The following is a 15,857-nucleotide window of genomic DNA, read 5'->3' as shown; positions in this document are numbered from 1 at the left end:
CCGTTCGTCGCTCTCATCTACATGTACAGTTACATGACAGCCTGTTTTGCCTTGGTTTTGAGTCATTTTGCTTGTAAAAATGTAAGTTCGAACAAGCTGCAGCGTTACAAAGCGACCGCTCACCGAACCGAGCAAAAGAACCTCAAAACAACTCCGTTTTCGTGTGCCGCGGGCTGATTTCTGGAATCTGCCTCTGCTCACCAAAACGTTAGCCATCTCAGTCCCTTTGAACCCCCCGGGTGGCACAGGGCTGGATGGGGCTTCGGTATAGTACCGGGCGTTGAACACTCATTCGCAATTTCGCACGTTGCCTTGACGGGAACTTGTTGTCGCGCCCGGGACTCGGTGAGCAGCTGTTTGTGGGCTTGCAGCTGTTCGTTTAACCTTCTAAAGCCCTTGTTTTCCCCCTCTCCCTCTTTTCTCTTGTGCACGCAAGGTGCTCGCTGAATTGCTTGTAAAGCTTCCCCTCTTTTCGTGAGACGTCGGGACTTGTCCGTCGCTCGTTCTTTCGAACTAATCAACTTTCTCTTTTACAGGTCCTTCGAGACCTGCGAGAGGTTACAAGTGGGCTGATCTTTGCGAAGCAATATCGCAAGGGCGAAGCGCGACTTAGGTAACGCAAGCTAAGTTCGCGTTTTGGCCGCAAGGGTGCCTCACGCCTTAGGCAATTCCAACTAAGGCCGTGACATTTTGGTATCAGAGCGGGCAAGCACTTCGAGCGAGCAGCGAAGGAACTTCGTAACTTCGCCATAGCAAAGCATCGTGGCGAATCCAGCAAGACGGGGCAAGCCAGACCCTTGCCCCAAGCAGCTGTAGGTGGGCTGCATGTGCACACTCGCTCTCATGCTATTGGAGCCGCTCAAGAGGAGCGCGGCAGCTGGCTACTCTCCGCGAGCGGAGGAGGCGCAATCTGGAGCGCCAACTGGGAAAAAGAGTCACAAGAAGAGACTCACAACGACGGAAACCCGCCTGGATGTTCTTGAAGCGAGCGTGGAGGAACTCTACCATGGCCAACAAAGGCTTGTTGGGGTGGAGAGCTCGCAAGAGGAAGCGGAGTCCAGGATCGACAAGGTCGAGGCCCTAGTCGATTGACTGTCTAATGACACCAAAGACTCTGTGCAACACTTACAGGATGTTGTGGCGGAACTCACTTCAAAGGTGGCCATGCTCATAAGAGCACTAAATGCGGGAGGAAGCAACACCCGCGTTGCACCACCACAAAACTTGAGGGCACCCGAGCCTCATGGTTATGGAGGGGCCAGAGGAAGTGGCGAGCTAATGTATGTCGACATCAAGCTCAATGGCCAAACAACTCGTGCAATGGTGGACACGGGCGCTACCTACAACTTTATAGCCGATCGAGAAGCAAAGCGACTTAGGTTGATCTTGGAGAAGAGCCCAAGTCGAATGAAGGCGGTGAACTCGGAGGCCAGGCGAATCTCCGGGTTGGCGAAGGGAGTCCCCATCAAAATCGGGACATGGAGCGGGAACACCAACATGATGGCAGTGCCATTGGATGACTTCCAAGTGATTCTTGGAATATAGTTTATGCACGCGGCGAAGTTGGTGCCAATGCCGTTCTTGAACCCCCTATGTGTGATGGGAGGCGACGATCCCTACGTGGTTCTTGTTTCTTGGAGAGGAACCAAGGAACCGCAACATATATCGGCGTTGCAACTAAAGAAAGGGGTGCGAAAAGGTGAATTAACCTTCGTGGCTGCGATGAAGCTAGAGCCACTTGACAAGAAGGCCATTCAAGAACCTACTGTGGTGGCGGACGTCCTGAAAGAGTTCAATGACGTTATGCCACCCGAGTTGCCGAAGACTCTTCCACCACGCAGGGGCGTGGATCACAACATCGAGCTGGAGCCAGGAGTGAAGCCTCCAGCGAGACCACCCTACCGCATGCCCCCGCCAGAGTTGGCAGAACTCAGGAAGCAGTTAGGTGAACTACTAAGCGGTGGTCTCATCCGCAGCTCTAAAGCACCTTTCGGAGCTCCAGTTCTCTTCTAGAAGAAACAAGATGGGAGCCTCCGATTATGCGTCAACTACCGAGCCCTCAACAAAGTGATAGTGAAGAACAAGTATCCCATCCCGCTCATTGCGGACTTGTTCGACCAATTGGGCAAAGCCAAGTATTTCTCAAAACTCGACCTTCGGTCGGGGTATTGGCAGGTGCGCATTGCTGAAGGCGACGAAGCGAAGACTACCTGTGTGACCAGGTATGGAGCGTTTGAGTTCTTGGTGATGCCTTTCGGCTTAACCAACGCTCCGGCCACGTTCTGCACTCTCATGAACTAGCTATTCAAGGAGTATTTGGATAAGTTTGTGGTCGTCTACTTGGACGATATCGTCGTCTACAGTCAAACGCTCGAGGAGCACGTCAAACACATTCGGACAATTTTCAAGGTTCTCAGGGAGAACACTTTGTTCGTGAAAACGGAGAAATGCTACTTTGCTCAAACTGAGATCTTATTCTTGGGACATCGAATCGGTGATGGCTCCATTCGAATGGATAAGTTGAAGGTGCAAGCGGTTGCGGAATGACGAACTATTATCGACGCTTCATAGCAGGATATTCGAAGCGTGCAACCCCACTGACGGAATTGTTGAAGGAGCAGCCTTGGAAGTGGTCTGACAAATGTGAAATAGCATTCCAAGATTTGAAGGCTGCTGTTATGGAAGAACCAGTGCTCAAATTACCAGACTATGGGGAGCCTTTTGAAGTCCATACAAATGCTTCATACTTCGCTATTGGGGGAGTACTCATGTAGGAGGGTCATCCGGTGGCTTACGAGAGCCGTAAACTCAACGAGACCGAGCGGCGATATCCAGTGCATGAGAAGGAGATGACAACGGTGATCCACTGTCTACGAGTTTGGCGACACTATCTTCTCGGATCGCGATTTGTGCTGAGGACGGACAACATCGCTCTGAGCTATTTCCAATCTCAGAAGAAGCTCTCCCCGAAGCAGGCGCGTTGGCAGGACTTCCTGGCTGAATTTGATATGGCAATGGAGTATAAGCCTGGGAAGGCAAATGTCGTGGCCGATGCATTGAGTCGGAAAGTGGAGCGTGTGAATGCCGCACAATTGGAGGGCGGAGGCCAAGCAAGCCAGTTGCACTCCAACTTCCTTTCCAGGATCAGGGATGGACTGTATAGTGACCCCCAGGCAGTTATCCTGATGCAGCTCATCAAAAAAGGCAAGGCACGACGATTTTGGGTTCAGGAGGGACTCGTTTACACAAAAGGGAATAGGGTTTATGTTCCCCGAGTAGACAATTTGAGGCGTGAACTCTTAAAAGAGTGTCATGATTCCCTTTGGGCTAGACACCCAAGCATTCACAGAACGTTGGCTCTCGTGGAGAGAGCCTTCTACTGGCCGAAGATGGGGACTGATGTGGAGGAATATGTTCGAATATGCCTTACTTGCCAACAAGACAAGGTGGAGCAACGGAAGCCGGTGGGGCTTTTGGAGCCGTTGCTCGTACCAGAAAGGCCGTGGGAGAGCAGTTCCTTGGACTTCATATCAAGCTTGCCACTTGTAGGGAGACTCGGATCGATACTCGTGGTGGTCGATCGGTTTTCAAAGTATGCAACTTTCATTGCTGCTCTCCTACACTGTTCAGCAGAGGAGGCGGCCAAGCTGATGATGAAGGATGTGGTGAAGTATTGGGGAGTCCCGCACAATATCATTAGTGATCGAGACGCTCGGTTCCTGGGACGATTCTGGACCGAGCTATTCAAATTGTTGGGGTCAAAGTTATACTTCTCTACAAGCCTCCACCCCCAGACGGATGGCCAGACTGAAAGGATAAACTCGCTCTTGGAGCAATATCTTCGGCACTACGTGAGTGCCAACTAACGAGATTGAGTGAAGCTGTTGGACATTGCTCAATTCTCCTACAACTTGCAGCGGAGCTCTGAATCCAATAAGAGCCCCTTCGAGATCATTACCGGACAACAACCGTCGATTCCGCACACCATGGCCATTGGGTATACTGGGAGTAGTCCGTCAGCCTACCATTTCGCAAAGGAGTGGCATCGAAATGCAGATATTGCGCGGGCTTACTCGGAGAAGGCGGCAAAAAGGATGAAGAAGTGGGCAGACTTGGGAATGCGACCGTAAGAGTTCAAAGTTGGCGATTTGGTGTTGGTAAAGCTCCAACCGGCATCACTCCAATTCTTTAGGAACAAAGTCCACAAAGGATTGGTGCGCAAGTATGAAGGGCCCTTCCTAATTATCAGTAGGGTAGGCAACGTCTCTTACAAGTTGCAGCTGCCGGCGTGGTTCAAAATTCACAACGTTCTTCACGCCAGCAACCTAAAAGCCTACCACTCGGATTCGCAAGATGCTTCCCGAAGTGTTTCAACTCGGCTACCTCCCATCACAGCCTCCTATGAGAAGCGAGTTGAAACCATTCTGGCGGACCGCAAGATAAAGCTACCCAACGGAGCTGAGCAGATAGAGTACTTGGTGAAGTGGCGAAAGCTTCCCCGAACTGAAGCCAGTTGGGAGCCTGAAGACGTCCTGCGACATGAAGAAGAGATCATCAACAACTACCAACAAGCGTCGTTGAGGGCGTCGAGAGTTTAAGTGAGGGAGAATGTCACGAACGATCGTCGCGCACCCGCAACAACTCCGTTCAACGAACCGTTCGTCGCTCTTATCTACATGTACAATTACTTGGCAGCCTGTTTTGCCTTGGTTTTGAGTCATTTTGCTTGTAAAAATGTAAGTTCGAACAAGCTGCAGCGTTACAAAGCGATCACTCACCGAACCGAGCAAAACAGCCCCAAAACAGCTCAAAACAGCTCCGTTTTCGTGTGTCGCGGGATGATTTCTGGAATCTGCCTCCGCTCACCAAAACGTCAGCAATCTCAGCCCCTTTGAACCCCTAGGGTGGCACAGGGCTGGATGGGGCTTCGGTATAGTACCGGGCGTTGAACACTCATTCGCAAGTTTGCACGTTGCCTTGACGGGAACTTGTTGTCACGCCCGGGACTCGGTGAGCAGCTGTTTGTGGGCTTGCAGCTGTTCGTTCAACCTTCTAAAGTCCTTGTTTTCCCCCTCTCCCTCTTTTCTCTTGTGCACGCAATGTGCTCGCTGAATTGCTTGTAAAGCTTCCCCTCTTTTCGCGAGACGTCGGGACTTGTCCGTCGCTCGTTCTTTCGAACTAATCAACTTTCTCTTTTACAGGTCCTTCGGGACTTGCGAGAGGTTACAAGTGGGCTGATCTTTGCGGAGCAATATCGCAAGGGCGAAGCGCGACTTAGGCAACGCAAGCTAAGTTCGCGTCTTGGCCGCAAGGGTGCCTCACGCCTTAGGCAATTCTAGCTAAGGCCGTGACACTGTCATATGGATAGGTTGATGGATTTCAGATGGATTTTTGTATGAGCAGGCGATGGACTTATGTGGAGGGGCTTAAAGAAATAATTTTTCTTAGAAATTTTCTTGTCTATCCTACTCTTAGACATAATATCAACCAAGGTTCGCCGTACCGTACCGTACCGGCGTTTCGACCCGGGCTCGGTACCGGTACGGTACGGTATACCGCTCGGTACACCCAGGTGTACCGAGCGGTACACTCACGTGTACCGAGCACTGTACACTGCTACAGTACTCGGTACGGTACGGGGCGGTCCGCGTACCGCTGGCCTGTCGGACCGGTATGTACCGCCCGTACCGGGCGGTACAGTCTGGTACGGCAAACCTTGATATCAACCACACTAACAAATTTGACATTAACTAATGTTCTGATGTTCTCATTGAGTTGTTCTGTTGTCTTCATCGTGGCTTCTTTGGTTATTAGCTTCTTTGTGCATTAACCCTAAGCATCTTGGATGATGATTTATTCTTTTGAATAGACAATGGTAAGTGAGTTACCTTTGTTGGAAACTTCTTATTCAATCTTCAGTATCATTGCAAGTGCTTTCTTTCTTCACTTGCATCTTTATGTGATTACTTCTTCCCAGTATCTGATCTCAAGTTTTCATCCTTCGCATTAAGTTTGTTACATAGATTTACCTGTCAAAAGTGTAGCATTGGGACATCTTTGCAAATATTTTTTATGGTTTGATTAATTTTCCAGGTAAATTAGGTGTGCTCCCAAAATTTGTGATCCTTCTCCATGAGTATTTATACCTCATCTTTAATGACCACCTACTGAAAAGATACTGCCATGCAATCTAACATGAGACTTTAAATTTATATGTTACTTCCATACACCTTTTAATTACATTAGATCTGGAAAGTATATGCTATATTCCATCGAATTGCATGTTGCTATATCTTTGTTAATTTGGTCCATATTCCTCAAGTTTGGAGTGTCTTATACAATTTGCAGGTTTACTTTCTGATGTTTGATTAAATATTAAATGGTTCCATTCATGGGTTAACTTTGCTTATTAAAATCAAAATTCTTGAGCTATTAATTCTTGTTCTTGTGATTTGTTAATTTTCCGTCTGCTAACAAGATACAGAAAAAGACTCTGCCTAGCACTAGTCCTCTCAACCTTTCTTTCATTCTTTAAATCCTAGCTAGTCCCTCGCTGCCCACTTCAGTAAATTGATGTCATTGTTCTTGTAGCATGTTTCTTTAGATACAGCATCGAGGTCTCAAATACTGATGAACTAGTATGTACTAATCGAAATTGACTTATAGGTCGATAATCTTAATATTTCTTTCTTTTTAGCTGATGATACATTGACTGTCACGTTTACTGGTACCATACCAGTCTGATTGCCAAATCCAGTATTGGACTAGCGTTTACATCCTTCCTTAGCACCTAGGACCAATATTTTCGTATGTGAACCATATATTTGAAGGCACTCTCCTTCAGATGAGTAAATCTTCCTGATGTCACCCTCTCATCTATTGCATTCTTTCAATCCCCATTTTCATTATTGGAGCCCATGGAGGTGAATAAACATGGTAGGGTGGAGACATGGTCCATTTGAAAGGGGCTAAAAGTTAAGAGGGAAAATTGGGAATCTAGTATTTGTACCTATTCTATCCTCAACAAGGTTCTCATGTGATTCTTCCTTAGCCCGTTTTGTCACAGCATATGTTTCTCAGTGTGAGCATGCAATATTTTATGCTGTAGATAACTGATATTACTCTATAACACACACTGCAAAATAAGACAGCTGAGATGCTATGACCACTCCCTTTTACTTCATTAATTTTCTATTTCTTTAAATAAAAAATAGATATGGTTGGTGTTGGCGGGAATAATCGTTTAAACAGGATTAGAAGTAAAGGGTTAATTAACTTTGCTTCCTTTTTTCTTTTTTGCCTTTGCTAGTGTCGTCCGAATCCTTATTTAGATTTTTTTAGCAAAAAATCTCCTCTGCTTTACAAATCTGAATGATGTGTAAGACATTGCCATCACTATGATATGTCCGACTTTCTATGATTCATTAAAGCCTTGATTGCTTCTTTTCTTGTTCAAAAAGAGATAATGGCTCCTTAGTCCCTGAATTTCCCATTCTTAATAGAATGTACAAATGAATGATTACTTAAGTATACAACAGTTCTGACCATCATGAACATAGAGTTCTATCTCAATCTTGAATCAAGTTCTTTGTTTGTTTTATAAGATCTTATTCTTTTAGTTTAGTGTTATATTCATTTTTTAACACAGTTACCATTGTAAAACTTGTTATGTATCATAATCATTAAAAGATTTATCTTTGTGCCCCCTTCAGAATAGAATAGCTGTGTTGGGAGTTCATGGATAGGGTGCTTCTAGATCACAAAATTACAGTAAATGATAGATCTTTTAGTTTCGAGAAGTAGAGCCACATTGGGTGCTTCTAGATCACAAAATATCTGATATTTTGGAAGAATTGTAGGACATGGATATAATTATCTTTAGCTTTCATCATTAGGAATACAATCTTTCTTTGGATTAAACTCTGTTGGTCAACAACTTCATTGCTAAATGACATTTTATAAGACTCATTCCTCTGCTCAATTTCAAAATTTACATAATTTATGTTTTGCTGTAGCTGTAGTCTAATGGATTGCAAGTCTCCTAAGTTTGTTGTTCTTCGATCTGCAAGCTTAAAAAGTGATTGACCACTGTCTTATAAGCTCTAACCTGGTATAAACACAATCAAGATTCAAGAAGATTAATAGGTTACAATTTATGTTACATGTGTTTTTTCAAGTTGTGCTGCAGAAAGTAGAAGAAGGTTTTGAACATCAGGAAGTTTTTTTGCCACATGTACCTGCTCCAGAGATGGTGAGTGCATTATTTAGCTATCTAACATGGATTAAACTAAATACTTAAATTAAGTTGTCAATTGCAGCTACTAAATATAGAAGAGCTAAGAGAGAGGCGTCTTGCAGATCCTCATCTTTCCATGTAACAAATGAACTTCTCTTTCATTGATATGGATGTATAACACTAGCTTCCTGTTTTACAAATGCAAATGCTCATTTTTCCATAAAATCTGAAGAAAATAAATTTTTTTATGTCTTAATTAGTTTTGAGAAGTAGAGCCACATAACTTATACTTGTAGTTTACAGAAACAAATATAAGTTTGTTTTGTGGATTTCTGCTATATCTAGTGTCATTTGAATGCTCTTGAAGTGAACTACTTATACTTGTTGGTAACTTAAATTATCAAATTCATCTTAATATGAAAACAAATCAAATAAATGTAAATCCTTTATTTGGCTACATGAATAGAATGACCTTATGGGTTCCTAGAAGATAGACATCGAGTAATATATTTTCTATATCATAAGAAATTTATACATATAAAAATTGAGCTGCCACATCTAACAGCATATTGGTAAAATTCGAGATATAGAAGACACTCATCATACGTTTGCTATCTTGTGTCGACCGGTGGTGTTGGTCTATTAGGATCCCTTTATTTTCTAAGATTTTGAATAATGTTTTATTGAGTTTATTTAGTTTAGTAAGAGTCGGATAGAGGTTTATTTAATATTTATTTATTATTAAGAGTCCAAGTCCTGGTGGACTTTGGGTGGAACTCTATAAATAGGGATGTAACTATTTCTTTTTGGCAGGAAATGAAATATTATTTAGGCTTTTGACAAACCCTAGGAGGCAGATCCCATCGAAGTGATCAAGGAGGCCGATTCGCTCGAAGTGATCATCCACTTTTTTTCTCTTTTTTCTACGATAAAACCCTAAAGTCTTATCATTTGGTATTAGAGCAGCGATCCTCGGCGTTCTCGCTGTAGTTATCATCATCAAAAAAAGAAAAAAAAAACTCTGCAATCACATCCTTCTCGAGAGAGAAAGAAGCCTGGCCAGCGAAACAGAGTCCACTGCTAGCTAGCCAGCGACCACAGCCGTCGCTGTTTTCCGGCCAACGGACCTCCCTCCTCGTCGATCCCAGCCCTCGGCGACCCTTGGTGACGATGCTTCTCGTCGCGCCTCCACCGCTACCTCTCGACCTCGGGCAACAACTTCCTCGCGACGACTGAAATAGGGCAACTCACTGATTGCCCTTGTTCCCAGCCACGCCACCACTGATTCCTCTTCTCCATCGGCATTCACAACACCGCCGCCTCCCCCCTTGCTCTGGAACTTCTACCGCAGCCGTCGGTCGTCACCACCTCAGCCTTAACCTCGGTCGCTTCAACGCTGCCTCCCCCTTGCTCTGTATCCTCTGCCACAACTGTGTATTACCATCACCACAGCCTCAACCCCGGCTGCTCGGCGATCGCTCCCTTGGGTCACAACAGCTGCAGCCACACCGACGTTCTAGCCCCCAACACTCTCATCCCATGTAGCGATCGAAATAGGGTAGCGACTCTTCCTCCTCATCGCAACCACAGCACTGCCCTCAGCGTTCGCTTCCTCGACAGCTTCACGTCGACAACGTTGATGCCCTTGACCAGACATCAGAAACAAGAAATAGGGATTACAGATTTGCAGTCTTACGTAATAGCTACCGATAACTCAGTGAAAGCACAAATTGAAGCATTGGAAACCAGAATTGAGAATCGGCTACAAGAAACCCTTCACGATTTCAAAAAGAGCTTATTGGAGAGCTTTAGCAAGTTACAGTAAGATAGGAGCTCAAGTTCTGCATTGAATAGATCTGGAGATATAGGAAAAGGGCCCCAAGATTATGACACAAGCTACCCACGTATTAAGGTAGAATTTCCAAGATGGGAAGATGGGGATTCGACCAGTTGGATCTCTAGGGTAGAAATTTTTTTTCGTTTTCACAGGACCCTAGAAGAATCCAAGGTAGAAATAGCCTCAATCCAACTAGATGGTAATGCAATCCAGCAGTATGATTGGTACGAAACTTACCACGGAGTTCCCCCATGGGAGCAGTTCAAGAGAGGGTTTTTTGTTTGCTTTGGACCATCTGAATACGAGAATGTTGATGGATAGCTCGTCAAAATTCGTCAGACTTCCACAATGTTAGAATATCAGAGCAGATTTGAACGATTGTCAAATCAAGCCAGAGATTGGTCCGAACGATCACTGGTGGGTATATTTATCGAAGGACTTAATCCAGAGATTCGGTGTGAAGTCAAAGCTCTCCAACTCTGCACTATGATAGCCGCAATATCATTTGCACGTTTACATGAGGAAAAAATCAGTAGGGAAAATCGTCAAAATAGAAGTGACAACAAACAGATGATCAGTAAGCCACTTGCCCTATCTATTCTCAGTCAGAATCCTAACACCCGAAGGCTAACCCGAGAAGAACTCAAGGAAAGATCAGCGAAGGGTTTGTGCTGGCACTGTGATAAAAAGTGAAGTAGGGAGCACCGATGTAAACAAAGGCAACTTCTGATGATTGAACCAATTGGGGAGGATCCAGAAGCTAACAATGTGGACTCCGATCATGAAGGTATGGATTCTAATGAACAAGGTTCGTCGTACCGTATCATACCGGCGTTTCGACCCGGGCTCTGTATGATACGGAACCGGTGTACTGGGCGATACATCAGGGCGTACCGAGCGGTATACCTTGGTGTACCGAATAATTTTATATATTTTTTTCATACTGTAGCAGTGCTACAGTATAATACTGTAGCACTGTAGCGATATTGGGCGGTCCACGTACCGGTAACCTGTCAGACCGATACATACTGCCCGGTACGGGCGGTACGCTTCGGTATGACAGACCTTGCTAATGAAGATATTGGACCTATCATACATATAGTGCATACATTAGCCAGTTACTCTAACCCGTAAACTATGAAAGTTAGAGGAACCTTGGAACATCAGCATGTTACAGTTTTGATTGATACTGGTAGCACTAACAATTTTATGGACAGTAAGGTTGCTGACCGATTGGCCTATCACATTGAAGGCTGTAACAAATTCGAAGTAAAGGTCGTCGATGGACGAATTTTAACTTATGATAGCAGATATTTAAAAATAAAGTTGATTATATAGGGCCGAGAGTTGCTTGTGGACTTCTTTTTGCTACCCTTGGAAGACTTCGAAGTGGTGCTTGGAATTGAATGACTATCAACTCTGGGTGATGTTTTGTGGAATTTTTCTAAACTAATCATGAAGTTTTTTATTAATGGAAAGCAGGTGATCATAAAAGGAAGACGTGGAAGTAAGGTCACAATTGCCACTAGCCATTGGATGGAGAGGGTTTTTCAGAAGACTGCAATGACTACTACATCGACAGGCCGACCTATTGCTTACACTATCAAGAAGTGGAGACTGCACTTGATCAATGGGTTGTGATGCGTCGCAGATACCCTGTGACTGAAGTGCTTAAAGAGAAACTCCCCGAGTTTGATGCTGCTCAGCCTTGAGGACAAGACTGATTTGAATGGGAAGGAATTGTTAGGATCCCTTTATTTTTTTAGCTTTTGAATAATGTTTTGTTGAGTTTATTTAGTTTAGTAAGTGTCGGATAGAGGTTTATTTAATATTTATTTATTATTAAGAGTCCAAGTCCTGGTAGACTCTGGGTGGAACTCTATAAATAAGGATGTAACTGTTCTTTTTTGGCGGGAAATGAAATATTATTCAGTCTTTTGACAAACTCTAGGAGGCAGATATTAGGACTCTAGCTAGAGAGTCCTAATTGAGAGGGACATTCTATTAGGATTCTAACTAGGAGAGTCCTAATTGAAAGGGACATTCTGTTAGGACTCTAGCTAGGAGAGTCCTAATTGAGAGGGACACTCTGTTAGGAGGTTTTTTCTTGGAGAAGAATTAGGAGTTGTAAGGGAATAGAAGTCTTAAGTATGAGTCATATTAGGAGTTGGTTAGAAGTAAGAGTCTTAAATAGGAGTCCTATTAGGAGTTAGGGTTTAGAAGCCCTATAAATAGCCATGTATTCCTTCTCTTTTGATAAGCAATAGATGAATCTTTTCTACAGCCTTTGAGCAGCAACTTGGAGGGAGGAACCCCTATAGAGTTCCAAGGAGGCCGATCCCCTAAAGAGATCAACCCCAAGTTTAGAATCTGCAAGGGTTCTAACAGCAGATCCCCTCGAAGTGATCAAGGAGGCCAATCCCCTCGAAGTGATCATCCCTTTGCTCCTCTTTCTTCCACGATAAAACCCTAGGGTCTTATCATGGTCTTGGCTCGGAGTGGTACATACCGATCAGTAGATGTGGTCAAGGTGTTTGACGCATATCCATGATGCTTTTCTCGGTAGTTTGTACAAGAAAGAAAGCACTAATGTCGGCCCTATTTTGATTTTTGTTTATGCAATGTAAAAATCGAAAACGTTTCTAGTTGCTCGGCGTTACACAAATAGGAAAATAGCCAAAACCACTCTATTCTCATGTGCCATGTGTTGATTTTTTGCTAACAGTCTTGTGGTGTAAAATAAAGACTTTTAGTATTAGAACCTCGTGGGTGGCATCGGACCAGATAGAGCCTCGGTTACATATATGAGATATAGTGCAACGTCTTTAATATGCCCAATTTTTGTTAGATAAAATTGCTACTTGAACATTGGACCTATACCTACCTTTGGAAACCCTTTTTGTGCGATCATTTAGGTTATTTTCAAGAGCCTTTTGTGTCAAATATTGCTTGCAATCTTGGTTATCTTACTTTTTTCGTGTGCAACAATGATATATTACCCCCACGTTCACCTTTCTAACCTTTTCTTCTTTATGCAGGTCCTTTGTGGACTACACAAGGTTAAGGTCTAGGATCTTTGGGGACAAATATCACTCTGGTGTCGAATGCTATAGGCAATCCTAGCTAAGGATGTGACAAGGACAAGGTGGTATTAGAGTAGGTCAAGGAAATATTGAATTGCTATGGCGTGGCAACATGGCAAACTAGCAACCTTTACAAGAGGGTCAAACAATAATGCCCACGGAGTAAGCTCTCTCACATAGAAGAGGCATATCCTGAGCGACAGGCTAAATGACATAGAAGCATGGAAGGAAAAGTGGCCTAGTTGGAGTAATAGCTTGACATTGTCAATTGAAAGTTGATGGATCTCTGCAGAAGCAAGGAACGGTTTGTGGTGGTAGAGTCCATGCAAGAAGAATCATGACTTGAACAGTTGGAGATCCAAGTTCAAAGGTTGATGGATAAACATTAGATGGTCCATGTAATACTTACAAGAGAAGCCAGGGAATTGATGACTTATGTGTTAGTACTCTTGCATGCAATGCATGCGAGCAGATGAATGTTTTATGGCCATCTCTCATCAAGAGTGAAGGCTCAAACTTACAAGGCTGTTTGACTGGTACATCCAGCCCGTATCGAGCGATACGCTTCAGTACGTCAAACCTTGCTTAGTGGTTTTGAGTTTTAATGGTTATCACAAGATACAAAACATTTTCTTGAAATTTGATAGGTTTAGGATTGAAATTTATTGTCTTGAAATTTAGGAGCATTTAATGCTTACCATGCACTACATCCTTCATGGGTGAGAAAGAACTCATCCACAAGTTGTTGTTATTATTGTTATGATAAATTGATAGACTTAGATGTTAATTGAGGAGTGAATGCGAATGTTAGGAGGGAGTTCATTCTTGTAATCATTGTTATTAATTTTCTTTAGAACTCGGCAAGGACCAATTTTCTTCTCTTTGAGTTTATTGTAAGTTTCTGTTGAAAAATGTTCCTTTTTCAAAAGGACCCAAACAAGATCTTCTTCAAAGATCTTAACATGACGATGCTTGTTGACCTTTTCTTTGTAAACTTGGTTACTAGCTTCAAGCTCATTTTTTACTTATTCATAAATTTTTGTCATGGTAACAGCAAAATCCTCTCCTTTTTTACTTGACAAGGTGATTCAAGTTTTATATTAAGGTCTAGATAATGAGATGAAATATGACCAGTGATTTAAAAAGGCGCTCGGGCGCTCGGGCGAGGCGAGGCAAGGCCCGAGCGCCTCGCTAAACTTTTAGGCGGTGCGCTTCAAAGAGGCGTCGCCTGGGCGCTCGCCCGAGCCCAGGCGTTCGGCGCTTCGAGCGAGCGCTTGGGTTAAACCAGGCGACTGAACCAGGATTTTAGATTTGGTTTGGTCTCCGGTGGTTAGTTGGTTCAATCCAACCAACTAAAACCGATATCAATTGTCGTTGCCCAAACTTAACCCTGCTCGTTGCCGCTGCCGCTCCCGTGCCCGCTGCTCGTCGTTGCTCGCAACCGCTGCCGTTGCTCGCCGTTGCCGCTGCCGCTGTCGTCGATCGCCGCTCCCGCTCCCGCTGCTGCTACCGCTGCCTCCTTACACTCCCGCTCTCACTGCCTCCTTACACTCCCGCTGCCGCTGCCTCCTTACACTGTCGCTCTCGCTGTCATTGCCTCCTTACTCTCCCGCTACCGCTGCCTCCTTACACTCTCGCTCCGGCTCCCGCTGTCGTTGCTGTTGTCGCTTTCTCTTTTCTTAGTCAACAGTCAGCACCTCCTTACACTCTTCCTTCTTCTCCTTCTGTATACTGTTAATAGTATACAATAGTATACTGTTAATATTGTTAGGTTTATTTAAAATTATTAATTTTCAATACTGTTAATAGATTAATAATATATTATTTTGATTTTAATACTGTTAATTTTTATTTATTTGAAATTATTGTTAGGTTTTAAGATAAATGGCAAGTGTACAGAGCAACTCAATAGAGTCTCCAATGGCATAAAAAAAAAAATCCTGCATGGAAGTATAATTATCTGAAGGATCCGAAAGATCCTAATGCAGTGACTTGCATATTCTGCGATAAGACTACTAGAGGTGGTATTTTTCGTGCAAAACAACATATAGTAGGAAATTTTAAGAATGCAGAAGTTTGCAAAAAAGTGTCCACCTGAGGTAAAAGAAGAGTTGCTGAGTTATATGAATGAAAAGAAGACACAAAAGAATGAATCTTATGGGACTTTACCATAAGACAATGTTGAACATCTCAGGGATGAAGAAGAAGATTATTCTGTGAGTATTAACCCAAGTAGGAAAAAAGTATACGATAAAAAGGGAAAAGAAGTTATGAGTACTAAGAAGGGTAAAAAAGGACCGATGGATTTATATATGTTTCAATGATCCCAAAAACAACAAGGGCAAGCAGGAGGCTCAAAATTTAGACAAACAAATATAAGTGATGTTTGTGATAAAGAAATAAGAGGAAGAACAATTCAGCACATTGCTTGCTTCTTCTATCAGGCTGGTCTTCCCCTTAGTACAACTCGTTTAGACAGTTTTAAGGATATGATTGAAGCTATTGAAAGATATGGTTCAGGATTAAAACCTCAAAGTTATTATGAGATACGAGTTCTATTGTTGCAAAAAGAGTCGAATTATACAAATGACTTACTAAAGGGTCATAAAGAATCATGGGCAACACATGGTTGCTCTACTATGTTAGATGTTTAGATTAACAGGAGGCGCAGGAGTATAATTAATTTTATGGTTTATTGTTA

General features: G+C 43.6%; 1 protein-coding gene across 7 annotated transcripts in view; it reads left to right on the top strand.

Moving 5' to 3' along the window:
* LOC135623326 (acyl-CoA hydrolase 2-like) overlaps positions 1-15,857 on the top strand; it is an 81,473-nt gene that overhangs the window by 32,492 nt on the left and 33,124 nt on the right. For 4 of the 7 annotated variants that reach the window (XM_065126170.1, XM_065126168.1, XM_065126167.1 and 1 more), the window contains 2 exons: positions 8,189-8,251; positions 8,319-8,374. The exons of the other annotated variants lie outside the window; for them this stretch is intronic. In XM_065126170.1, coding sequence (XP_064982242.1) covers positions 8,189-8,251; positions 8,319-8,374 — 119 coding nt within the window. The remainder of the gene's footprint in view (positions 1-8,188; positions 8,252-8,318; positions 8,375-15,857) is intronic. 7 annotated transcript variants of the gene reach the window in all.

Source organism: Musa acuminata, chromosome BXJ2-9 (genome assembly GCF_036884655.1).
Source record: "Musa acuminata AAA Group cultivar baxijiao chromosome BXJ2-9, Cavendish_Baxijiao_AAA, whole genome shotgun sequence".
Taxonomy (NCBI): domain Eukaryota; kingdom Viridiplantae; phylum Streptophyta; class Magnoliopsida; order Zingiberales; family Musaceae; genus Musa; species Musa acuminata.
The sequence above is the reverse complement of the archived record's forward strand: the minus strand, read 5'-3'. Positions and strand labels throughout refer to the sequence as shown.